This window comes from Fopius arisanus, unplaced genomic scaffold (genome assembly GCF_000806365.1).
Source record: "Fopius arisanus strain USDA-PBARC FA_bdor unplaced genomic scaffold, ASM80636v1 scaffold00050, whole genome shotgun sequence".
NCBI classification, from domain to species: Eukaryota; Metazoa; Arthropoda; class Insecta; order Hymenoptera; family Braconidae; genus Fopius; species Fopius arisanus.
The window spans coordinates 18,746-46,005 of record NW_011887789.1 but is presented as its reverse complement, the minus strand read 5'-3'; the positions used below and the strand labels follow the sequence as shown (position 1 = coordinate 46,005).

The 27,260-nt window shown below is 35.6% G+C and overlaps 1 protein-coding gene across 1 annotated transcript; it reads right to left on the bottom strand.

Moving 5' to 3' along the window:
• Position 1: 1 nt before the first annotated feature.
• On the bottom strand, positions 2–27,165 carry Cht7 (chitinase 7). The gene is made up of 16 exons (XM_011306814.1): positions 26,829–27,165; positions 11,184–11,265; positions 8,639–8,820; positions 7,424–7,661; positions 6,801–6,980; positions 6,409–6,532; positions 5,814–6,123; positions 4,859–5,288; positions 4,165–4,382; positions 3,663–3,817; positions 2,972–3,112; positions 2,569–2,716; positions 2,056–2,241; positions 1,790–1,912; positions 784–985; positions 2–641 (listed from the first exon to the last, which is right to left on the bottom strand). Exons 1-16 carry the CDS (start codon positions 26,829–26,831, stop codon positions 433–435), a joined length of 2,931 nt encoding a protein of 976 aa, XP_011305116.1. The 5' UTR covers positions 26,832–27,165; the 3' UTR covers positions 2–432.
• Positions 27,166–27,260: the final 95 nt, after the last annotated feature.

Genomic DNA, 27,260 nt, shown 5'->3' with positions numbered 1-27,260 from the left:
TTTTTCAACGAATTTTAAAATAAAAGTGTGTGTGTGCGGGAGACAAAAGTTGTAGTGCAGGAGAAGAGGTTCACAAAAAAAAAAAAAATTAAGAGAGTGAGATAAAAAGTAGAAATTAAATGGTTTCAAGGAAAAAACAATGAGAGCAGTGGGAGAAAGCCGAAGGAGATAAAGAACAAAAAAAAGATTGATAGAGTGATAAAAAGTGATAATAGTGTGGTCGGTGTGAACCTTGTGAGAAATTTACATAGTGACAATTCTTTTAATATAGTTTTCTCCCCGTTTGTCTCTTGCACCGGCTTCTTTATGCACAAACAATGCGCCATTCTGTTTTATATAGTGTGGCAGTGAGTTGCCGTGTCACGAGACAAATTACCTTTATGTATTAATTTTTCTGATTATTTTAGAGTGTATTTGTTTGTTCTTTCTTAATTAAACGGGTGGTGCCTGTGTGTGTTGAAGACAACCCTCTACATTCTCGGGCCAGTCGCAGACATTCTCATTTGGATTGAATACAAGATTAACAGGACATGGCATATGATGTTTTCGCTCGCCCTCACACATGTAATACATTGTACAGTCGTTTTTATCCGGATGATACGATATGTGATTGTCCTCCTCGTCGCAGGTAACCTCGTTAGCTAAAAGCGCAAAAATCACAGGTGAATATCCAGTTTATCTTTCTTTTCTCGCCACTTTTATTCTTTTTTCTCTTTCATTTTCCATCCCCACAGTGTCTAGAGTGGCTCTGGCAAGCCTTGGGGATAAAATTTTTATACTCACGGTCTTTGGTGGTGTATTTTCCACTTCGTAATCCAGTCTCATATGGTCCATCATATTCGAGTTTAACTGAGTAGTCGAGCAGTTCTTTCTTCATTGCTTTTATCAGTGGGTATTTGCCTGCACCGCAGGTACCCTTGAAGTCGTCCATATCCACTGACCACACCATAATACCACCGAAGCCCTCTTCCTTCAGCCAATTCATCTGTTTTTCATTTTGTAAAATTTCAATTTGAGATATTTTGTTAATGTAGGAACCATTCAGTAGCGAAACTAAACCGATACCAGTCGACTTATCTCGTCGATGAGAGTCCGTCACGAATATCTCCGGAACTAAGAGGAATACGCATTTTTTAATATAACCACTTTCGTAGCTCTCGAGTAGCTCTACAGAAAAGATTCTCATGAAAAAAATGAAATTTCCCTTCGATTCGAATATTTTCGCTGAAAACTAACAGATGATTATCGAAATCGACTTGAACCGATTTATCGCTTCGCTGTTAAAATTATGTGTAATTACTCAATGAGAAATTTGTAAACATTGTTTAGGAATGGCTAGAATGCTCAATAATGGAACATATCATTTGGATGGATAATTATGTTAATCCAAGCCCAATCGTTACAGGGAAAATGTGTGCACGTGAGCCATGTAAATTTTGTAAGCTGTGTGATAGTTATCAGTGCGGGTGAATAATACGGAATGGAATAATCAGTACAGTAGAATCCCGTTATATCGCAACTTTTCTCAATATTTTTTTTTTTCACGTATCTCCCCTACATCCCCTACAGTGGTGGGAGTAACTCCGTATAGTCGAATTGTCCGAATTAACTTCCCCTACAGCCCCATGCACATGAGTATAACGGGAGTCAACTGTACATTGAGAATACAAATTTGGGATGAAAAGTGGTGAAACGTAACTCGAACAGAATTTTTTGGATTTTCATTTTTCATTACTCATTCTCGTTTCCATTGTCTATCATTTGATTGATCTTTTGTGAATGTAATTACCTTGTTAACGAGACTTCTCTCATCGTCAAAACCAACCCACTGGTCGTCTCTGTAAGCGAAAGGTACTTGTTGTTCGCTATCCCAAACCAGGGTTGTGTTGTCCTCATTGAGAAAGCTACATACCTACGGAAGAATTGATTAATTGATATTTTATTGATAATTACAATTGAAAATAATTTAATGTAAATTGTTACGAAAGTAAAATGGCAACGAACTTGTAATACACGTTTTGTTTCATTGATTGAATGCAATGTTCATTTAATTACCTCGTAATAAGATAGAAAACCGGATTCATTAGTGAAATTTCCAGGCGTGCCACCACCTGACGCCGGTGCTCCGATATCAAATTTATCTTTATCAACGAGTGTGAATGATCTGCCGTAAGTTGGCATTCCAATCATAAGCTTTTCCTTGGGCGCTCCCTGCTTGACCCACTCACGGGCGCTGAAATCCTATTAAAGTCGGCGGAAAATAAAAGAAGAAAAGAGCTATTACAATAACTACATCAACGCAAATGTCTATTTTTTAGTTCAATAAAAAGAAGTGTTAAAAAAGACGTAAAAAAGTCAAGTTTAACGGGAAATGAGAGTAGCTGTAGAGAAGTGAGAGATGGAGGGATGAACTATCGAACGGATGTACAAAAGAAAATGTGAGGCACAGTGGAATAAGGACTTAGCAAGGAAGGCGTTTTTCATTTTTTTCCACTTTCAACCTTTTTTCCAGTCTTTTTTTATACTTCCAACTCTCTTTTTGTTCTACTTTTTACGCTCTTTTCTTACCACTGTCAGCTTCTTCTGGTAACTTGTGGCACCTTCCAGAGCGTACAACGGACTGTTGTGACCGACTTGACGTTCCCATTGTCCGTGGAAGTCGTAAGTCATTATATTTATGAAGTCCAGATACTTGGATACTTCGGGAACATCATATCTGTTTTTTTTTTAGCAAGGAAGACGAACCAAAAATTAATCATAAAAAGGTAACGCTGTACGACTGCTTGTTTCCCTTATAAATAAATCTCCAATAAAGGTGGTGGAAAAAAAAATGAAATAGTTGCCAAGCACTTGAAATTCGATAAGTAACCCATCAAAAAATTTCGACAAGTTGTGGAGGTGCGTCCTTAGAATAAAGCAATTCTGAAGTTTAATCTATTTAGATTGTTTGAGGGAAAGAAGATTATTTTACCCCGCGGCGATGGCTTCGAAACTCGCTGGTACAGCAGCAGAAAGGATTAGTTTAGGCTGTCCCGAGTCCTTCGCCTCGCCCTCGAATGCCAATCTAAGCTCCTTCAGTAAATTCACGTAAGCCGCTCTGTCATCAGCACCTCTTTTAACGCAAAATATATCACACGTCATTTTATATTACGAATCAGTTGAGTCGATTCACGGGGAAAAAAAAATTGTAATCGGAATATTTTTTCAAAATTTTCAAAAAATTTCTGGAAAACTTTTCAGAAATTTTTTTTTTTATCGCGAAACGAAGCAATTGTATTTTTGGGAAATGTTTTGAAAAGTTTTTCGAAAATTTGTTTCGGAATTTTTTTTAAATACCTATTTAGAAATTTTTGCGAATATATTTTTTTTTTAATTATACAATTTGATTTTTCGATATTTTTAAAAAATACGCCATCTAAATCACAAAAAAAATATTCCTATTCGAATTTAAAAAAAAATTTTCAAAACCTTTCCCAAGAATAAAATTATTTGCTTTCCGATTTTTTTTTGTTTCATAAAAAAAATTCTGAAAAATTTTCCCGAAATTTTTGGAAAATTTGGAAAAAATATTCCGATTACAATTTTTTTTTACCCGGGATCTTACTGATGTGCAGATTAAAAATTAATGGACAACAGCATGTACTGCCATATTATCATATTACCTCGGATATTCCCAGTCCACATCGAGACCGTTGAATTTATACTCTCTGAGGAACTCAATAGCCTCATAAACGAACTGATTCATACGGAATGTGTTGCTGGTCAGTTCTTTGAATGGAGTGGAGCCGAATGCCCACCCACCGATAGCCACTAATATCTAATTAAAAAAAAATCCATTAACAATTCAACGTTAAAAGGGCCATCTCGAAATGAATCAATTCAATTCCAAGTCAAAATTTTCATAAATCCACACGAATGAGAAGTATCATAAAATTTTATGACACTCATGAAAAAAATGTTGATCACTCGATGCAAAGACGATATTTTCAAAAAAGTGATTTGCAAATAAAATTCATTCATTTCATCTCGTCATTCGCTATTTCACACAACTGCAATTTCCGGTGTTCATTATATAAATCTAAACAAAACGCATTGCCACTGCCTCCATGAACATTTTAAAGATAAATCACGGTGGAACAAATGGGTAGGTAAGTATGGGCTTACCTTAATGTCTGGATTTTTCTCCCTGAGGGCAATCAAACGCTCGTACATTTCGGCATCCTTTTCGCTGCTTTCCGTCAGCAAGTGATCCTTCAAGGTTGCAAACGCGTATACGACGTGAGTACACAGAGTTGGATCAATGTCCTCAGGCATAAATCTTCCAGTTCCAGGACGCTTGTGAGACCAGTTTGTCATGTAACAAATTGTCTGGGGTTCCCTCTCTGCAAACATTCAATCTCAATTGTCTGATTTTTCAAATTCAAATAATTGAATACTCGACTAGACTTAAACAACTTCCAAAAGCATTCACGGTAAATCCACAGTATAGCCTTTACAAAATTTAACTGACTGTCAACCTATTTTATTTAAATTTTACCTAAGGCATATTCAGTTCCCGGATAAAAGAGAAATTGTAATCGGAATATTTTTTTCAAATTTTCAAAAAATTTTTGGAAATTTTTTCAGTAAAAATTATATTCCCAAAAATTTCTAGAAAATTATAAAAATCAATTTCCGAAACAAATTTTTGATAATTTTTTCAAAACATTTTCCCAAAATACAATTATTTTGTATCCCCATTTTTTTTTTGTAGAAAAAAAAAATTCTCTGAAAAATTTTCCCGAAATATTTCGAAAATTTGGAAAAAATTTTCCGATTACAATTTTTTTTACCCGTGTACATTTACCCTATTTATTACCTCGTGAGGGTGTATTGATGACGAGTGTTGTCGTTGGCTTGGTAATTTTCTTGGCTTTGCTAAGTACTTCTGAAACAGATATTTTGTACGGCTCGGGTTTCTTGACGACGACTTCACTGACAGTAGCAGCTACAGCACTCCAATCAACATCTTTGGCATTGCTACCCCTTGACACACCCCTGAGTTCCTCTCGCATAGCACCAATCAGTGGATATCTAACATTCCCCGGGCATACTGTGCCATTGAAATCATCCATATCTACTGTCCATACCATAGCACCACCGTAACCCTTGCCCTTCAACCACGACATTTTATTCCTAATAGACCTCTCGTCATCAAAACCAACCCATTGATCACCATGCACCAGGTACGGTACTTTCATCTCATCGTCCCACACATAGGCTGCCCCATTTTGCAACATCTCGCATATCTGCACAAAAAATGAGAAAACCAGTTCAATCAGCATTGGCTAAATGGGAAAAATGTCATAATGAAAATAAGGGAATCGATGACAAATTTCTCATTCACTCAATTGGCTTTGATGTAATAATTCCGGCGAGGTAAACACACCCGACAAATTCCTTTAGGCAACCTCCCATCTCAAGTGTTTGCACATCATTTACATAACGCCCGGGTCTGCATTGGTGTTGGCCGGAGACTGATGTAACGATTTCGTGAATATTATAAAATGTTTTCACTCGACCTTTCTCCTTCACCTCATAATTCATCTATCTCATTAATTTTCGAACATCATTGAAAATTGAGAGGGGAATTGAGGGAAGGGTGCATTAGAAAATTATCGGATTTATTTAAATTTTTGGTGAAATTTACTGAGAATTTCGTGAGCCTTTGAAAAACGGTATATTTTTTTAAATTAAACCAACAGATATCGGCAATAACTCCTCAACGAATTTTAACCGCCGCTGAAAAAAACGAGAAGTAGTAGATACAGTACCTCATAGTACGCCAAAAATCCGGACTCTTTGGTGTACTCTCCAGCTTTTCCACCGCCACTAGCAGCGGCATGAACCCGAAAATTATCAGGATTGGAGAGTGTAAAGGATCGTCCATAGGTAGGCATACCAATAATCAATTTCTCTTTCGGTGTACCAAGCCTAACCCATATAGATGCGGCATTATCAACGCTGAGCTGTTTCTGCCACTCAGAATCCAAAGATGATGGGTAAAGTGGTGCATTGTGGCCAGTCTCACGTTCCCATTTCCCATGAAAATCGTACGCCATGAGATTAACAAAATCCAGGTAACTGAATAATTAATAACAATTAATTACCGAATATTGCATTGCACTCTGGAGAAATATCTGTTTACGTATGTCGCGTCTGACTGATGCTAACATTTCTACTTGCTATTGTGGTATACGAAATGTATACATATATTATGTACATGAGATTTGGAATACCGTCAGTGGACAAGCATAAACTTCATCAATTAACGATTCCGCATAGTTCAAATCGATGCCACTATGTTTCGATGTTTGATTTATCAGGTTTGACAGAGTGGTATTGGTCTAATTAGTATTGGTGATTTACCTTGCTACTGCTGGTACATCGTATCCGCTCTTGATGTTATCTGGACCAACTGGAACAGCTGCGGTCAACAACAGCCGCGGCATCTTTTTCTCCTGAGCTTCGGCCTCAAAAGCCTCTCGCAACTCTATTTTTTATATATATATATATTTTTTTTTAATGATGATTGAACTCTCCGTTAATTTGATCTCCACTTCGTTTTCAATTCGTTATTAGTCAGTATTAAATATGTTTGGAATGATTAATTATCGGAGGCTGGATTGTAAACCCATCAAAATCAAATTTGTCAATTGAGGGTGACTGGCGTAATGGAATCGCTAATTAATCATGCAGGTTTGATTAGGGGCCTGAGGGCCAGTGGCATGGGTTTTTCATGATAAAGGGTGATGGTTTACCTTTCAGTAACAGAACATAGTTTTTCTTGTCATCACCACCCTTAGGATACTCCCAGTCGATGTCGAGACCATCAAAGTCTCTGTCACGTAGATATGGGATTGCACTGTAGATAAATGTCTGTCGGGCGTATCTCGTTGATGACATGTCTTTAAACTTTTGGGTCCCGAATGACCATCCACCTGGGGTAAACCATTTCGATTTAACTGAGCCTTTTTTTTTATTTTAATGGAGAACGCATTCCCTTCATTGGACTTGAAAATCATTTTTTTTAATGTCTGTTATACCCCCTGAATTTAAAAAATTTGGGTATTCAAAAAAAAGATGGAGGTAATCGAAAGAGACAACAGAAAATCCCTGAGATTTTGTTGTACTCATTTTTTTAACCTTGGCAATTAATTAGTAATCATTGGACAAGTGCAATTTTAATTTATCCGATGATAAAATGTGTTTTTTTTTTTATTTCATCGTATTATTTTAATATATCACAGCGCTAGGTCATTTCAGGGAGAGAATTTATCGATAAACGGTTGTGAAATCTTGACAGCTAATGAATTTTTAATTTTCGTATAAAAATTATCAACTCTTTATGCGAAAATAATGAAAGAAAAATGATAATACAAACCAATGGCAAGTAGAATTTTCAATGATGGATTTGCCTTTTTGAGAGATCCCATTCTCTCGTAGAGTCCAATTTTTCCATCCTTGGTTTCATCGTTGGATTCGAAGCTAGTGAGTTTGTTCTTCTTGAGCCAGCCGAATGCAAAAATAATGTGGGTACATAAATCAGGATGAATATCCTCAGGCATGAATTTTCCAATCTTCGTGCGGTACTGAGACCAATTTGTGTAGTAGCACACGATCTACGAGAAATATAACACGAGAATATCAGATAATTGAAGATCTAGACAAAAATAAAGTAGAGGAATTCGTGCTAATGGATTATCGTCTACCAATAATTAATTATCAGCCAGAACTAATGCAACTGATCACGTTATGCGTGACTCATTGAGTCTTCAATGCCTCTCTATCAATATCACTAACACGCAATCTGGCTCTTTGACATTTTAAACACCAGTTTTCTCTCCTGGTTTGTGAATTTTAACATTCCGATTATAATCTAAGCAGTTATCGTCATAGAGAAAAAATGCGGAGATAAATAAAAGGGAAAAATAATAGAGATAACTGGGTAGAGTCCACTCCAATGAGAACAATTTAGCAAATGCCATTTTTATGCAATTATTAGCAATCGGATTAAAATTATCATGGCACGCATTAATTGAAGATTAATATGATGATTCTGAAAGATGCAAGTGCTATTACGAAAAAGAATTTCATTTCGCTTTGAGTTCTCAGTTAGAAATAATTCTTATTGAATTTCCAATTATGGAAAAATCATGGAATTTTTTCAATTTATTTATTTCCCAAATTGTTCAACTCACACGAAAGTATGAATTAATTAGTATTAATAAACTCATGCTTCGGGATATTTTTTCACTCCGTAGATTAAAAACAAAGAAAATTGACAATTATATTCGAGAGTGCAGAAATGAAGAACAAAAAAATGAAGAAATTACGTAATACACGAGCATAAGTTGTGAGGAGAAGTTAAATAACAAATTGCATCCCTAAATGACGTAAAACAAAAGGAAATGAAAAGTAATTATGAAAGAGTAGAGTGGAATAAATAGTCCGGCGATTTGATGCCTTATCAAGAAAATATCATGAACTTTGGCAGATTAAATCCAATCTAGTTTTACGTCGTGGGGTGAAGGTATGAAAAGTCGACGTTTTACTCTTTCTCTCAACCTTCTTTGATGTCTTTCTTTGATCGTTCTACCTTATAATCATTTGGCTTGGTGCTGGTGCTGCTTCCACTGCTCGACTGGAGTTCATTCTTTGTGTGCTTTGTACCCAGACGATTTCGCGTCACTTTGAATCTGTTTACGCTAGCTGAGACCTCTTGATCGTTACTCAAGGATGGTGATGATGTCGTTGGCCTCCGGAAACGCTTCCTCGCCCCTGGTTCCGTGAAAATTTAGTAATGAAGAAGTTTTCAAATGATTAACGAGAAAATCGTGGGATTAAATTGTTGGGGATTTCCCCTTTTTTATCCCCAATTTTTTTCACCCGATATTTTGGAAAAGACAATCCCGTCGATAATTGGCCAGATTATTTTTTTTACGATGGGTTTTAATTTTATTTTATTTTTTTAATTGTCGATCGAATTGACGCGAAAAAATATTTTTATCATTTTATCATTTATTTATTATTTCATGACTGTAATGATCCTGCAATAATAATAAAATGCAAAAATTTTGTATTTTTTAATGTCAATTCTATCGATAATTAAAAAAAAAAAAATTAAAAATGGAATTTTGGCCGGGTGCCGAACATCGTTAAGGGAATTTATTCGATAGCAGTGAATCCTTTCAAGGATTAATTTTTTTTCCTGTTGGAGAGGAGCATCAGTGGACCCCTCGGTACTATCCGTTGGGTATTGCCTCACCTGACAAAACAAATACGGTTATGGCAATATAAATCCTTGGTATAATTCGCAGAAGGCGATGGTTTATGCGTTACTTTGGGATTTTTCCAGTGAATTTTTTTCTTTTTTCATTCGCCCCTTTTTTTCCGTTCAATTTTTTATTCCTCCACCTCGGGGTGTAAAACTACATCGATGGTGTGGGCACCCTGCAAATCTCGATCATAAAACTTAGATGGCTGTATGTATGGAATCGAGTATATATGGAGTTTGTAGCACAATGTGAATGGCGTCTTAACAGTTTTTATGATGAGGGTTTTACAAGGATCAGAGGAGCACTGAGTGGCATTGTCAACGTGTGAATCATGTCTATAAAAGAGAAAATAACTTTTTCATTGTGGTGCGATAAAATTATTCGGCTTTTTTCCCATTTTTCATCGGTTTTTCGTTAATTTTCCGGAATAAATTTAGTGTGATGAATTTTATGAGCATTCAATTCAATCATTTCAGCTGTAGTGAAGACACAGAAGGTATGAAATCATGTTTTCATGGGGTTGTACATCAATTGAATGAATTAATTGTACCAGTAGAGGTTTCTGGTCATATCAGTGATAATTCCGGGAGTTACTCTGTCCCACCTGGGGAATTTTTATTTAATATTAGGAGGAAATTTATTTATTTTCGGGAATATCTTGAATATTCAGCAATTGACAAAATAATTACTCAATCGATTATTTAATCATTACGTAATCACAAGGGGATTTGTCAAGGCATCACAAGGGTTTCCAGATTTTCAGAATATTCCCCGATAGCTTTATTGCGAATAAATCGACATGCCAAATTTTACAGGGAAAAAAATGGCAGTGCATAGAACGAGTGGAGGCAGAATATTCTGATTAATTTTCAATGTTTGAAGTATATCCACCGGTTTATTTTCCACAGCCGAATTTCGGTCAAGCACATCGTATGCATTCGAGATCATAATTACCATCGAAATATTTAATTGGCTAGAAATGAATGAAGAACCATTATGTAATTATCCTATACAATTTTCAAAAGCTGGTATTCAATTACCGGAAAATTTGTAGCGAATGGATATCATGACGGAAAATAATGAGAAATGACGGCCATTCAGGTAAAATGGGCACCAACGAAAAAGTGTTCCCTTCTCAATTTTGGAGTTTTTTATTTTTTCATTAAATTTTTTTTTCAATTTTTAAAACATTTTTTAATTTTTGAAAAATAAAAAAATTTAACAAAAACAAAAAAATCGTTTCGATATTATTTTGCATTTCTTTGCATTTTTAAATTGAATGTAATTTACCTATTGATTTAAAATTTAAAAATGATGTTGATAATATTCCCTATGCATTCTAGATTCTCGAATTAGAAAAAAAATGGAAAAATACTAGCCGGTGGTTCTCGAGCTATTGAAGCCTTTTTGTCCGGCTCTCCACTATCCATGCATTCATGCACCACACAATAGCCTATCCTGCTTTCGATATTTGCACAGATAATATCCCTCTGTCTATCTCCACTTTCTCCAATAAAAAAAAAGTTTAAATACGCCTTTTGTTGCCTGAATTTTCCCTACACGCGAGCGTACATTTTATAAATTGCGTAAAATCCGAGGATTCTAGGAAAACTTCAACATTAATGCATCATATTTTAATTCACGAGATAAATTCCAAGCTAAATCTTTTTTAATTTCCATACATTACACATTACCAATTATTCAACTCTCTGCGCCTCATCATCCTATATCCAGCCACCCCGGTATTCGGTAGATTATAAATTAACACTCCTCCCATCTTAATGACCCAATTAACTAGAAAAATCTATGAAAATTAAGGAAGTGTACATTGTGAAAGCACTGACGTAATGAGCTAATATGCATTACCTTCTGCATGATTCACTATTCCTAGGAGGAGAAAAATCAGGCAGATAAGGGCAGCTGTTCTCGTTGCTGTACGGATTGACACCTAGAATCAGAAAGAAATTTCAAATTTCTACATAATCCCCCATTGTCACAATTTTTTTCCACAAAGCCCAAAAATATAAATCCAAATATATAAAAATAACATTCCTACAACGACTTTACGTGCAAAATCTTTTTTTGCGGTAATAAAAAATTGGTTTGAAAAGTTCTTGAAAAAAGAGTACCCCAAAAATGTCCAGTGAAAATAAAAACTGAGAAGATATCGGCAATAACTTCCAGAAATTCAATTGAGACTCGCATAATCGCGATAACTTTACGACCAAAATGTCAATGAATAGCTAAAAGTTTCCGGATGAACGAGTGGCTAGTAATTTATCACCGAATATCAGAAGAAAATCTTAAGACAACGAAAAAGAGAAAAAAAAAAATCGAAATGAATAGAAAAAGAAACGCGAGGAGAATTACCGAGAGGAGAAGGTAGAAAAAAAGTCGAGACGGCGGTGAAATAAAAAATATAAAAGAGAGAAATAGAATAGGGAGTTGAATTGTTGGGCGGGGGAGGAGGAACAGCCGGGAGTTTTCCACTCGAACGAGTATCAAGCGTAAAACTATAAATGGGGGAAAGTCTCTCTCTTCTCTCTTCCTCTCGAAAGCGTCTTGCGGTTCCTTTTCCCCGACATCGGCAAATTGCTCCTTTTTTTTTTAATACCCACGACTATATCGAAGCGAATGATAGTGTACGCGTTATACCGCGGGCTTATAATCCAATCACGATTCACGTTGGTCTGCCCTCCAATTCTCCTTTTTTCCGATTCCATTCCTTGTTTATTACTCCAGTCAATGGCTCCAGTGTCATCTTATTGTCAATTTAAAGACTGCAGACACTGGGAATGAGGTAATTCACCGATACCCGGTGAACCTATTGATTGTATTATCGAGTTGTTATTGGTAATAAAGGTTTATCGATTTTTTATCGGGTGGCGAATGACGACCAATGAATTTTGGCTTTATTTTTTTTTCGATAATTGCCACCTCTGCTATTAAGCGGGAAATTAATTTAACATTGCGACTGTTGTAGTCTTATCGGAAGCTCATCAGGATCTCGTCTTTTCGGAGACTATTTTATAATTTAAGGTGTGAATTATTCATTTAATTTAGTCTTCTATCGGATTAATGCACCTGGTTTTGTGTTTTATGGTTGACTTTTCGTTTATAGCCCATTCTATGTGCAGACGAGATTAGTACTAAGATGATAATTTATTTTGGGTCTCATTTATTTTTTATATTTTCTGTCAAATCTGTATTCAAACACTTTTAGGGGAGATGAATTAATTATTTTTTAGATATCTTTCATGGGTATGACCCGGGTTAAAAGAAAATCGTAATCGGAATATTTTTTCCAAATTTTCAAAAAAATTTCTGGAAAACTTTTCAGATAATTTTTTTTATGAAAAAAAAATCGGAAAGCCAATAATTTTGTTTTTGGAAAAGGTTTTGAAAAGTTTTTCAAAAATTTGAATAGGACATTTTTTTTATAATTTAGATAGCGTATTTTTCGAGAATATCAAAAAAACAAAATTTCTACAAAATTATTTAAAAAAATTTCCGAAATAAATTTTTGAAAATTTTTTCAAAACATTTCCCAAAGACACAATTGTTGGGTTTCCTGATAATTTTCTGGAAAGTTTTTCAGAAATTTTTTTAAAATTGGGAAAAAATATTTCAATTACAATTTTTTTACGAAATGATGGGAATGGTGGGTACGGACGAATAAAAGAGTGGATTTTTTCGCGTGGATTTTTTCGTAATTCGGAGTATCCGATGGTGGTCATCTCGGCGAAGAAGTCAATCTAGATTGAGTGTCGTGATCGCTCTCCCTTTTCCACCCAATAAACGCCCCCATCAGTCAAGGTTTTCCACGAACTTCTTGGATCACCAGAAAAGACTACAACGACTGGTAAATTCAATGTGGTTAAAAAAAAAATCCTCATGACTCAATATGACTCATGACTCATGACTCGTGAAACAATAATAATTAAAAAAGCGAATTAATATTTGGCAGCAAAAAAATTTTCGGTGTCTGACCGAATGAAATTTGTAACGACTCGACCATGATGTTTCTATTTTTTGTTAAAATGAACTAGAGCACTTTACATTAAAAAATTCATCGATTGCGAGTTACAAATTCAGCGAAAGTACCTCACGCTCATTTAATTTGATAAATTCTATTAAATTCCAATGGAAATATCCGAACCAGTCTCCAGAGGGTATTCAACTGGGGTAAAAAATTCAGCAACAAAAACCAAACTCTGGAAAGTTCAATGAGCAGTTGAACAAATCGAACTAATGCAACAATGCATTTCTCCCTGGGACTGAACTGGAAAATAATGAATGAGAAAGCACTGAAGTATGAATTAAAAAAAAAAGAAGAGACTTCATTACAAAAAGAGTGTCTGAGGAGTAGAGGAAGAATGCTGGAAAAAAATGAGTAGGGGAATGAGAAAAAAGAAGGATTGGGTTCCAATTATGTGAGTCACGTCTCTATCTATTCTCCAATTAAATCATCTCATTAAATCACCGGGACACATCCCAAGCTAATGAAAAGCTTCGCACTTTATCGTCAGTTTCTATGGGCCGAGATGAACAATGAGGAAGATAAGTAATCAAAGGAACTGAAAATAAATCTCCAGAGTATCAATAGACATAATCCGATTACCTCCACCGAAACTAAATCGAAAAAAATCTTTCAACTTGATACCACCAAGGGGGTGGTACGAAAGTAACTCATAAAGAAAGCTGAAATATAAGGAGAGACTCGATATTTAGCCGATTATCACTTTTTTCTCATTTTTTGTTACAAATTATTAAAGAGAATTACCTCCAGAGGCGATGGCTGTTGTAGAATAATAAGGGCACGTTAAGTAACGGAAATAAAGAGTTTATGACGAATTTAACTGACGAATTTATTGATGAATTCCCGTCTAAATATTCCAGAGCTTTCATAAAATGAGAAAGAAAAATTTCACATTCATTCTGCAAATCCCAATGCAAATTTTTTATTGTTGAATTTCCTGACACTCATTTAGAGTGACTTAAAAAAGAAACCTGCAAAAAAAATGTTCTCTTTTTAGCGTAACATAATTAAAGATACCTCGACATGAACTTCTCAAGCAAAACTGAAATCTCATGAGTAAATAAAAAAATTAAAATCCCCCATCCGTCCTCTGCAGCATAAAAAAAAAAATCAATTGCATCGACCGTAAAAACGCCGAATAATTCAGAGTTATTTCCAGAATTATCCCGCGAAAAAAAATGAGAGACAGAGAGAGAGATGAAAGAAGAAAAGTGGATTGTGATCCAATGGTACACCACCATACCTAAAAAGACGGTCTGGATATTTAGTGCTGTCTAAAAAACAAACACCGATGTGACAGACGAGGGAAGGGTGCCCTGAAGAAGACGCAGACTGTTTCGTTTAATATAGACAAGGTATGAGAGGTATGAGTGGAGAACGCGAGGCTCATTATTTTTCCTGTGATATGTATGTCGTGTGGGGTTGGTTTCCACTGGAGAGGGTTGTTTATAGGGTGAGAGGGGGAAGTAAAGGGAGGCTGGTTTTACCTTCTAAATGGAGGGAAGACTACCACACCGTTAAATATAAACGCTGATTGCATCGACGGGTAGTATGCCTGGATATTGCCTGTCTCCATCTTGTTCCATCAACTATTGTGTTACGCTAGGCTACAGTGGATGCTGGAAGCCTAGTAATTATACCCTCACCCACTCACCCAGGATACGACTGAGTAGAAGGTACTGGTGTACTGTACCACGCGTATCCCATCATCTCCACCTAAATACCTAAATAGACGCACTTGAGACTAATTTGTCATTTGCATCTCCATCACAATAGGTACAGTCTACTAATTATGTTTTATGAGAATTATATTGGTATTACCCGGCAAACAATTATCGGCAAATTCTATTCAATTTGTTCGGCAATATCGAATACAAATTAATTGAAACCTGTTGTATGTAGAGTGGCGTACACCATTCGGGTGGATTTGTTTTGGAAAAGAGATTTTTTTTTTTACAGTCGGTCGATTCTATCGATAAACTGAGGTTGATTTTCAACAGACTCGCTGTTCTCATGCGCCAATTACTGGAGAATTTTATTTTTCATTCTGTATTTCTCTTTGCGCCTGTGGACGTGTTATTGGGGTTTTTGCCAATTTTTCTCTCTCTTCAATTTATTAAAATTCAGTTGTGGCGGAGGATAAGTCAGGAATGCGAGTAACCTTACTCGGTACTTTATATCTTGGCTAATCTACATTTTATTGCGTTTGTTATGCAAGAAATGCTGGAAAGGAGTTACAGATCGAGGAGTACTCCGAGTCAAGTGCCGTAGGATATGACTGGGAAGGCCAGTGATCTCAATAATTAGGTCAGCCAGTTTTGCATCACTTGCCCAGGCTCTTTTATTACTTCGCGGAATGCCTTATTTTTTAATATTACGGAGCTTCTCATTTGACATTCTTTGCATAAAGACACAAAGCGGCTAACATATTAACAAAAATATGAACCAACCATAATTATTTAAAAAGTAGTAAAAAAAAATGTTTCGAATGTTGAGAGCAGGAAAAATAAATAAATTATTATCTTCTTAGAATTAAAACAAATAATGGCAAACATAGAAAATGAAAAAAATCCAAAAGCATTGAAAATCATTTATTTTCTCAAAAAAATGGATAATTAAATTAAATTAAATTAAATTAAAATTTTCGTATGTCGAAAAATATTTTTGATAACAAATTTTTCATGAATTAAATATTTATTTATTCTTTAAAAAATGTATTCCTACCCCTCCAATTGAAATAAAAACATCTCCCGCGCTTTCATACATATTTAGATATTTACATAAACTTCCACATACTTTTTTTCAGGCACTAGTGATTTTAATCGCCACTCATCCCAGATACTCATCTCTGACTTCTCATATTTATACACCACCAACTCAAACTCTGTTATACCATATGTTATATCATTCGTGACTTCACGTGAATTTAACTCCACATAACGAATTACCATTGACAATAAACTGAGTAAATGCACTCAGTTAGCATCAGACATGTTCCCTTGAAATGAGAAGAGTCACGTAAAGTGCTCAAGCATAATAACAGCATGAGTTATCCTGACAAAACCCATTGAATCAATTACCTCTGACCAAAAAAGTAAAAAATTCAATTTAATACCATTAGTCACTCTCTCCAATATTTTTCCCTATCATTTCAATTCACTCCACATGATTTTTATTCGATAATAACATGTCATTTCAGTTGATACCGTGGGATAAAAGAAAGAGTCGTAACGACAAATTGCGACGTTTGACGATAAAAACCAGAAAACAAGAAAGGCGGAAATTCTTGAGCGGTAAAACTTCATTAAACGCATTCCTGTGTCAAAGAAAAAGCCCGTTAACATTTTTTTTTTTAACCCGTCGTCTCTTTTCATTTCCCACCATATCCCGGGGCTTTCTCTCTATCTCCCAGTGATGTTTAACAACTGTCGACCGTAGAAACGACGAGATTGTATCCAGGTGGCTAGTCGAAATGAGACAGCCGTCGATCGTGACTCGCCCACCTCCTCTGATTTGCATGCAACGTCACCCTGAGCTGTTTAAAAACAGCAGAAGAGTAAACAAAGGCAAAAATAAACAGTGCACGGGGTGAAAAAAAAAAAGAGGTAAAAAAGAATTCACGTCAGTCTCGTTGAGTGCTGATGATACACAGGGTTCAGATCCCTCGGGATTCCTCTGCGTCTGACTCTTCGAGACGGGGAAAACTGAGAGCAGAGGGTGTGACGTGAAATACAGACGAGGGTGAAAGAAAAAAAAATGGAAAAAAAAGGGGATGGCCTGCAGGCGCTAGCATTTGCACGGGTTTCCTCGCGTATTCCGAGGCAGTGGTGAGGAGACATGGAATATTGGAAGTCGGTAGGGCAGAGAACGAGGGTAAAAACGAGTTGCTCCAGCGCTCGGCACAGCCGCTCTCTCACTGCTGCGTTTTATTTGCCACCGTTTATTGCCAATTCTCTCGATTCTCCAACTTCTGACTTCTCTCAGTTTTCCTTCTCTTTTTTTTCTTTTCATCTCCCCCATCTCCCTGTCTCTCTCTCTCTCTCTTTCTTTCTTTCACGGCCTCTCTTACATTGAATGTCTCTGCAGGCTGTTGACTTGGCGATTCATGGTTTTATATTCGTACGGTATTACTACCGATCCGTGTGGCGGGCAGGATAGAACAGCTTTGAATCCACACTTTCTTTGGGCCATTTTATTTTTCCCACCATTTTGCATTATCGTTTGTTAGAAAATCGGTTAAAAATGTTTTTATGCGGAAATCGATTGAATCCACTGTGCACGGACGGATGAAAATCGATTGTTTTCCGGTTTTTTTATTGATCGAAAAATAGGGGCGAGTGAACGGACGCAGGGGGAGGTCTTCGGTTATTGTTTTTAATGAGTTACAAAGTAATAAACACATATTAACAATGAATAGAGAATAATATGTACCGCGCGTTCACGGAAGCTATTGTAATCTATTGATCGGTGAAACTCCAATCGATTTCCCGATACCCAACGGAGTAAAAACCAGAACTCTCTTTAGGGATGAAATTTCTCGTTGGAAAACAGCCGTGAAAACGGGGTTTGTTTCCGTGAATATGCCAGGCTAGAAGTGCAATTCCAACATTTTCCTTCTGGTGTGCATATTTTAGGTACTTATTGTTATGTTATGTAGCAGACACCGACACGAGAAATATTCTTCCACTTTTTTTTTCCCGACTTCTCATCCCGCGTGTTTCATTCTCCATATCCAAAGTAATGGATGGTTTTTGAATAAACAATGGATGGATGAAAAAAAAAAATTCATACAAATGCATAAATGCATTTTCATGGATAACTCTCATGGCCGCGGTGGTGTCGAGTCGTGAATAATTGCGTCCTACTTTGAGTCACTTTCGGAAGAAAATAAAGAGACGAGTGAGATGACGAAAGAAAAACTGTTGTGTACACGAGTTTGTCGATTCTAGTTGTTCTAGTTGCAAGGAGGCATTTTTTTTTTCGTTTTGTATTTTGTATTTTTTTTTCTTGTGGGATCTCTGGGGAAAGTATCCACTCACGATACCTTGGCGTTTTACTCAGGTCTCACCTATTCACACTCTCTTTTACCATTTGAAGCTGAACGAGTGAAGATATCGTGGAGGACAATTTTAAAATTCATGACGATAGTAAATGCCTGGTAAGTGAAAAAAAGGAACATTGTGGAAAAGTAATAAGATGGAAAAAAATGACAGTGTCCTCCTCTCACACGCTCTTTTATCGCTTTCTCTCGGAGCCCTTGGGCAATTTTATCTAATGTTTTGGCCATGCAAGGCCTCAGGTTGATTCCGAAAAAAAAATATCATTATCCACGTAATAGAGTGCAATCCCCTTGAATAAAATGATATTTACTGAGAGAAGAAAGATGAAAAGAGGAGTCATTGATAATTTAACTGAGCGTCGCTGTGTCTTTTTTTCATACCAGAAGAGGACAATTTTTACCTACTTAACAGACGATCACGAGGTAGAGGTTGGACCGAGAGGTGCCTTGCCGCTTCTCATGAAAAGCCAACGGATAAAATTTATGGACCGTGTCGAGAACCTCCGAAAGGAAGAGAAGGAAGTGAGGCACAAGAATGGAAATAAAATTAAAACAGTGAAAGAAAAATATAAGAAGAAAAAAAAACCCAGCAGATCGAAACAGTGAGGAAAAACATTTGCAATGCCTTTTTCTTTTTCATCACTTTTATTTCTCGCAGCTCTACCCCGCGTTTCAATCCCCCATTTCGACATTTTCCATCTGCACGAGACTCGAATTCGCACGGAGAATCGTCTACGTGCCAAGTATGTAAGGGCAAGTACATTGTAAAGAGAAAAAAAAAGGAATTAAAGAGAAAGGGAGGCGGTATATACAGGGTTGGAAAAGGAAGTACAAGGTAACTCGGGTTGGGATTACAATGTATTGCTAGATGTATAGCTGTACCTCGCCAGGACCACGCCTAACGTTAAGAAAGGCATTATACGTCGTGTTCGAAAGTACCGTAAAGCCAACGATGGATATGCCCGGGATTCATTCTCACCCGTTTCGTATATACTTCAGCTTTCCTTTTGATAGGCTGCAACGTTACGTTTACCTCATTCACGTATTCCCATTTTTCTTATTATCTACTCTACTATTTTTTTTATAACTCCCACGAAGATTCCATTGTTCCCAATTACATTCCACTCTCGCGACAATATGCAACGTTTAAACAATAAATTCCAAGTATGAATACCCGGAGTTGTTTGGGAAATTCGCGGAAGGTTGCGTGAGAGGGGAATAGAAATTTTCAGGTGTAATATCGGTTATAATGGCAGATTGGAGGGAAGCTAGAGGGGAATATTGCGGTTAATTTTGAGGGCCGCGAGGGGTATTTGGTGGATTATTTTGGGATTATATTTATAAATAAATGCAATGCAATTTAGTATTATTAATTGCGCGATATGCAGCCCCGCGAAATATTGTGGGCAAATTCTGTGAGAAACGAAAACAATGTACACAGTATTTTTTTTTTGTAATGGGTCAATGCCGACCAGGTGCCTTGGAATTGTATTTTTAGAAAGGGAAAAGTCCAGTGGGATGTAGGGAATGGTCAGTTCCCGAGGCTAAGTGACAGCAGGAAGTAAACCAGCTTCAATTAATGACTTGATTTTTTTCTTAGATTGTCGAGAGGTGATGGTAGATAAACCGGGAATCAGTCCCACCTTGACCCCACAGACGATGACCCCCTTCGGGTAAATAATCTGGAGCGACAGTGAAACCTCTTAAATAAGGTTTTTATGTTTTTTCTCGGTTTCAGAATGATGGGAAAATCTCGTTTCCTCGGATTTAATGAGTATTATATTCTAAGAGAACTTGTACGCTTGCTCTGTCACTTTTACGGGTCTCCAGAGTATTTTCAAATATTTTCTCTATTAATAAACTTCAGATATTGTTCTTAGTTTAAGAATAATTCCTTTCATTTTGATGGCCCGGGTAAGAAACTTGTAATGGGGATATTTTTTCCAAATTTTCAAAAAATCCTGGAAAACTTCAGAACATTTTTTTATGAAACAAAAAAAATCGGAGAACAAAACATTTTTATTTTTCGGAAAGGTTTTAAAATAGGATTTTTTTTTATAATTTACATGGAATTTTTTTTAAGAATATTGAAAAATCAAAAGAGTAAAAAAAAACAGTATAATTAAAAGAAAACATTATATCCACAAAAATTTCTAGAAAATTATAAAATATTTTCCGAACGAAATTTTTGAAAAATTTTTCAATACACTTCCCAAAAATAAAATTGTTTTGTTTCCCGATTTTTTTTTGTTTCAAAAGAAAAATTTTCTGAAAAATTTTCCAGAGATTTTTTGAAAATTTGGAAAAAATATTCCGACAACAATTTATTTTTACCCGGGGATATTCATGATTTCGTGAAAATACATCTGTTATATGAATTGAATAATATACATCAGTTGAATATGACTGCATATTTTATTTAAATTTGATACTTGAACTTTTCACTACTTGACCATTGAATTTGGATCGGGCTGATACATGCAATCGATCACTAGTTAAATATTGAAAGGGCAATTCATTACTGTCTTAGTTCATATGACAGCCATGAAATTCAAATGCTTTATAGATTTTCAAACAGGTGTAAATGTCCTTCGAATATTATAACTTCATATTTAATTTCACGAGAGAATTTTTCTCTGTGACCAGAAGATATTCCGAATTTTTTTATTGCCTAGACAAGACGTGACCACAAACATTTTTTAATAAGGACCAACTCCTTTCTCGTGACATAATTAAACAGGCTTTCATTCCGAAGAAATCCAGTTCCATCAAAAACAGAAATTTGAGAGAACTCCAATTTTTTGGAACTTAAGATTATTTTTAACATCAATTAGATGGTTTCAGGGATTTTAATCTGAACGAATGATTATTGATTATAAAAAATCCGAAGAATCCTTCAATTTGTTTAAATATTAAATTATGTACTAGTATTTTTCAATTAAATCGTAGTCCATGCAAATGCAAACCTAAAATATTGCAGTGGCGAGGAAATTTCTCTCAAGGTAATATTAATATTTCTCACTTCATAATATTAAACCTGGAAATCCCTTGAAATGAAAACGAATATTTTCACGTAAAAATACGAGTCTTCACTATTTTTAAGTAGTTTGTTTCTCTCGAGAGTCATAGAAAGGTTTAGAAAGTTGTAGAACGGTATACACCATTACCGAATCTCTTAAAACACTCAAGAAGTTAATAAATTAATCACACAAATTATATAATTAACTCTGTAGAAATATTTATCAACCGTTCCAGAGCCCTCAAAGTTCAGACGCGCTCTGAAATATTCCCATTTTTACATCCAATTATAAACAGAAAAAAACGTCTGAAAAAAACGTCGCAATAAATTAAAAAAAAAACAGTTAGAAGTATTCACAAGACGTTACGAAAATATTTCATTAAATATGCATACCAGACACTGTCCACTCCTTGAGAATATAATATTACAAGAACTATTATGTAAATAAAACATTTTTCTATTTTCTATCACGCCTTAATACTTGTCTCCACCGCAAAAATGAATCACTCAATTGTTTATAACATTGAAAAAACCGAGACAATATTATATTTCTGTCTTAGTTTCTATTCAAGACAAGACAGAAAATGAAAAATTCTCATATAACTAAAAATAGGAAGAGAAAAAAGTGACAAAATTAATCAACCGATTGAATCGACGAAGGCCAAAATCCTTTCACGAATTCTCGATGAAAGGACACGTATATTATTTAACATAAAATTTATAAAGTCATAAATTGTTTTGAGATTCGATTGACCTACGTGAGACGAACGTTTCACCGGGCAATCTCCACTTATCAATATTTGCCTCATTTTTTTTTATCGATATAAAAAATAAATATTCAGGTCCCCGGTTTTCACGTTATGATTCGACATATCCAGGGTATACAGTAGCTTGAATACAGCTTTCTAATATACGCAGCATTAAATGATCGTGCCACGTATGCATAATGCTGCCACTCTCCTGACATTGAACTACATTTTTTTTTTTATTTACCTAAAGCCGTCCATTAGGCTTTTTACGGTGCAGTGAGAAATTAAAAATCCCCTATTGTAAATAAGATTTATGACAATATATTGAATAAAATATATTTTTTAATAGAGTGCTTAAGGCTTTTATTCTATACTTTCATAATTAATTGAGTAGAAAATAAGAAGCAAGCTGCCCAGGCCCCTAGAAATTCATTCAATGTGCAAACTTCCTCGATTGAAAAACCTTTCAACGAATTAATTTTCACAAACGTCATTTTTCAATCGATTAATTTCTTGAAATCGGATAGGGGTTTCTCTCAATAGAAAACACTCCTGGTACGTTTCTGGTACAGCCTTCTAAGAAGTCTAACCACAAGGAATAGAAAACAGGCCCGACATTGAATTTCTTCATCATAAATTATCAGGAGTGGATTACCCATTTTTTCGATTATTTATCCCTTTGTATTTTCGAAGAAATTCACTCGCCAATCTATCACTCATTTATTTCCGTCTATCGAAAGATTCAAACATTAAAAAAATTCAATCCGTTCTACCCGCGCATCCCTGAGCATCCCTTAATTACTGAAAATATTCAAAACGTCAATCAATCAAAATCAATCAACAGGAATGATTTCCTCTCCCATTCTCTCGGCACAGGAAGATAAAAACTTGAACCTAAAATTCTAAAACAAAAACTCAACTCTAAATGAAAATAAGTTAAACCATTCCTCTGAGGACTGAATAAATAGTGATTTTTCAGTATTTGCTGCAATGGTATTGCAAAAACTTGAGGCGATATTTCGGAATTATATAAGCCGACATATTGTATGGGTAAATTCACAAGTAAGACTTGCAGTCGGCGCAGGTGACTGAGTTTCAAAGCCTGGGAACAACCTGTTGTGAAGAAGTGGCCAAGCCATGTTACAGAGTATGTACTATATACCGTGGTAAATGCTGGAGAGTGGTCCGAGTTTGTTCATGTGGTGGATAAAGAAAAAAAAAAATAAATGCGACAGATGAAAAGATCTTCGTCACCATAATGCAGCACCTTGTCTTCCAAATCCGCTAATCATTATAATACCTCGAAATCCGTATAATTTTCACTTCGGATGGAGTACTAATTCTTTCCTTTCTATTCATCAATTTTTTATTGCATTAATTGTTTCTTTTCGTTGACTACTATTTCATAAAAATGACAGACTTTCTTCTTGTCTCGTCATTTTTTTTACCGAGTTTCATGCCCCCGGGGAAGAGCTATTAGACTCGTGTTCTTAAACACCAAAAAACAAGTGGAAACGTCAGGAAAAATTTATAGGGTCTTTATTATTTATCGATTTATTATATAAAGTGTGTATTTTCGTTTTTTAGGCCAGAGTTTTTGTCAAGCTCAAATTTCGGTGAATAGATTTCAGTTCTCTTTCTTCTTTCGGTGGGTGTACCGGTGAAAAATATTTAACAGTAATTTTTCTTGGTTTTTCATAACGTTATCGTCGAAAAACACGCAATGGAATCATTACGGGTGATTCATTCCGTGGGAAGAAAAGAATTCTCATACTTCTACAGAAATATCGGATTGACAGAAATCAGTATTAATTCATTTGCAATATAAAATTATTTAATCAACCTGACATCTTTCTATATTAGAAAGACCTCGATATAGAATCTATTCTAATCAGGGGAGCTAACGTGAAGATGAAATTATTTCTTAATGAACATGACGATTTAATTCGACAGAATGAAAGATTCCACTCCACTTTCCAATTTTTCTTCGTTTCGTTATCGATGAGATTGATTTTTCACCCAGATGAATTCCCACGCATTCTTCGATATTCTCCAGACAGGAAAAATTATTTCAGCACAAAAAACAATTCTTTCAATTTCAATTCCCAAGAATTTTTTTAAATTTCTGTTGTGGTGTGGTAAACCAGGATAAGCGCATTTTTTCGCGGGCAGTTTTCCCCCATTATCTCGAAATTGGAGGTACATGATGATTTTTACATAAATATCTTTTTTATAGATCTCATTTTTTCCTATAAAAGATGTTTATATAAAAAATTGGCTATCTTCCTTCAATTCTGAGATATTGGCTTATAATTGATCTTGAAAAAAAGGACTTATCCTGGTTTACCACTTCGGTACTGATTTCATTCGATATTGATAATCGGCAATCAATTTCAATTAAAATTCTATTCCGTTAAATCCTCCACGACAGTTACTACAAAATGATAGTATCAAGAATTCCGAAAAATTCCACAAGATAAATGAAACGAATCACAATATTTTTTGGACAGATTAAAAAAAATAAACTCGTTCATCTTCTTGCGGAGATATGATAGTTCCATCACGAGACAAAGACGAATTTATCCGCAATGACTCCACACAACACGATGAAAACAAATTTTCATTCTAGTCACGTTGGCGATGGTTTTCACCACTTCCGGCGACCAGTCACTGACAGAGGAACCCTGTGGCAAACTCGTATCATACATGCGTCGCTAAAAATTTAAGTTAAAAAACCTCAATACATAGGTTTTTGTCGAGGCGACAGGTGACCCGAACGTACAAGCCACTGGGATATCTCAACTTACTCCAAGTTAACTTTCTTCGGTTTCCTTTGACTACTGGAACTCGTCACAGCAGGTATATATCGACATATTCCACTTCATGACATATTCCCCGAGGTAAATGGGTCGACATCAACCAAAAAGAGGGCGTGGTGGAGAAAATGTTCCCTTTTAAATAAATCCATGTAATGGCAAGTCTCACCGTTTTCCCCGGCTATCTCACGATAATTTTTTTTAATAATTACCATATGTAAATAAAAGCTCCTCTTTAATTCTCCATTAAATTTTCTTTTATTATCAAAAAAATTATGTATAATTATGTAACATTTTTTAATGTTTAAACAAAGATAAACAAAGATAAAAATTTCATTAATTGCCGGTAAAGAGGGTAAAACATTCTTAATTGCCGCTTGACCAATTTAAATAAAAACATGTCTGTATTACCCTGCACTACCCTATGTATGTGGAATTTTACTTTTCTCGTGTGCTTTCACCGTATCCACCATTTATTGCTCCATTTTTGCCTCTTCACCTCGGACAAGGGAAAAAATCCGAAGCGTCGGTTTTTCCGTTGAATACGAGAGCCCGCGGTGGCACTCAGTTAAATTCTCGAGAGAATTGAAGGTAAAAGAGAGAATAGCCGGTGTACATGGGATATTGGACAAGATGAGAGAGAAAGATTTTCAGTGAAAATGCAAACCTCGTTCTCGGCATGGAAAAGCCTTCTTACATTTTCAACAAGAAAGCTGAGTGACTTGAAAGGTTGTTCCTCGATCATTCCTTTTCTCCACTTTTAAATCCTTCCTCATTGCACAATTTCCACCATTACGTAATTATTGTAATGAATGAATTACAAGGGGTTCGACGACTTTAGCAATACGCATGGGTCACTTCAAATTATTATATATTTATTTAATATAATATATATTTATTTTCCCTAGAAGAAATTTCCCTTTTTCTTTTCATCATTTGGAAATTATTGTAAAAGAAGATGGAGTTCATTTTTTGGGAAATTCCTCTAGATCTTCAATTCAATCGCGAAATTGAATTTTGAATTAATCCCTGAGCTTTTTTATTTTTTATTAACTGATTCATCGTTATGCATTAATTAATTAGGAGTAATTCCCTACGCGCTAAGAAAGTTGTGAAAAAAAATGTTAAAAATAAATGATAAACATGCGAATAAAGATGATTTCTTGTTCCCAGACAAGCAACATCTCTTCAGCGTCTGTATACATTCAGTAACATCTCTCTTCCGTTCTGCTTTTATTTATCCATTCATTTTTTTTTCACCTCGAACCGTCCAGATTCATAGAATCTCCTCGTTCTGCCCACGTGCGCTCTTTCTCATCCTCGAGTGGGTACTCATAATTACACACCACTCGTAATCCCCCCACGTACTCATTACACTCAAAGATGAAAGAACTCCGCCGAAAAGAAAAAAATGGCAGAAAAAAAAGCAGCCGAAACGCGAAAAAAAATAATGTATCACCGGTTCGGGTTATCGTACGACGAAAGTGAGAGGACATGAGAGGTGGATTGGACAGAATGGATAGCCAACACCGACAAGTTTCATTACTCTCATTTATCTCAATTGGCCTTTTTGTGACACTTTTCGAAAGGCACTATTTCGTCATAATTCAATTTTTTTTAATCCCTTTTATCAGCGCTCGATTCGATTCCCCCACTCTCCTATAAATTCAATACCATTCAATCGAATATTCCACTATTCTATATCCATAATTCGCAACATCCCCATCTGAATAATTTGAAAATTCACGCGATGTGCACAACGCGCCTGCGCAAATGACCGCGTAGAAAAAAAAAATGGTGCGAATATTTGAAAATAATAAACGGCTTACCATTTTTTCAGCGAGCACCTCTCCTCGACACCTCCAAAATTACCAAAACAACTGTCAAAATTATTCAATCAATCCTCTATTTCAGGGACAAAAAATTTCACTCAGCAAATAATCACAACTAATTAAACAAAAAAAAAAAGTGAAATTGAGCGTTACGAATGAACTATTCACAGCATGTTTCGTATTTATGGATTTTACTTTCGTACTATCACTTGTTACTTCCAATACTGTTTGTACTCCGTGTTGGATAATGAACAATTCAAAAGTGCCAGTTGAGTTTCGCGGGTTGTCTAGCACTGACAGTCGTTCAGGAAATACTGAAACTATCATTCTTAAATTTAGTACATGCCGGGGCAATATTATAGACAACAATTAAGCCGCCTTTCATTTTAACTATAGTGAAGAACACCGTTAACGTTTCTCTCCCGTATC

What these genes read in the sequence shown, in the direction of transcription:
- Cht7 (XM_011306814.1), bottom strand. An exon ending in AGAAAAATCCAGACATTAAG is followed by an intron (nt 3,818 to 4,164) that starts GTAAGCCCATAC and finishes TTTTTTAATTAG; the next exon opens with ATATTAGTGGCTATCGGTGG. An exon ending in ACCAGAAGAAGCTGACAGTG is followed by an intron (nt 2,242 to 2,568) that starts GTAAGAAAAGAG and finishes CGACTTTAATAG; the next exon opens with GATTTCAGCGCCCGTGAGTG.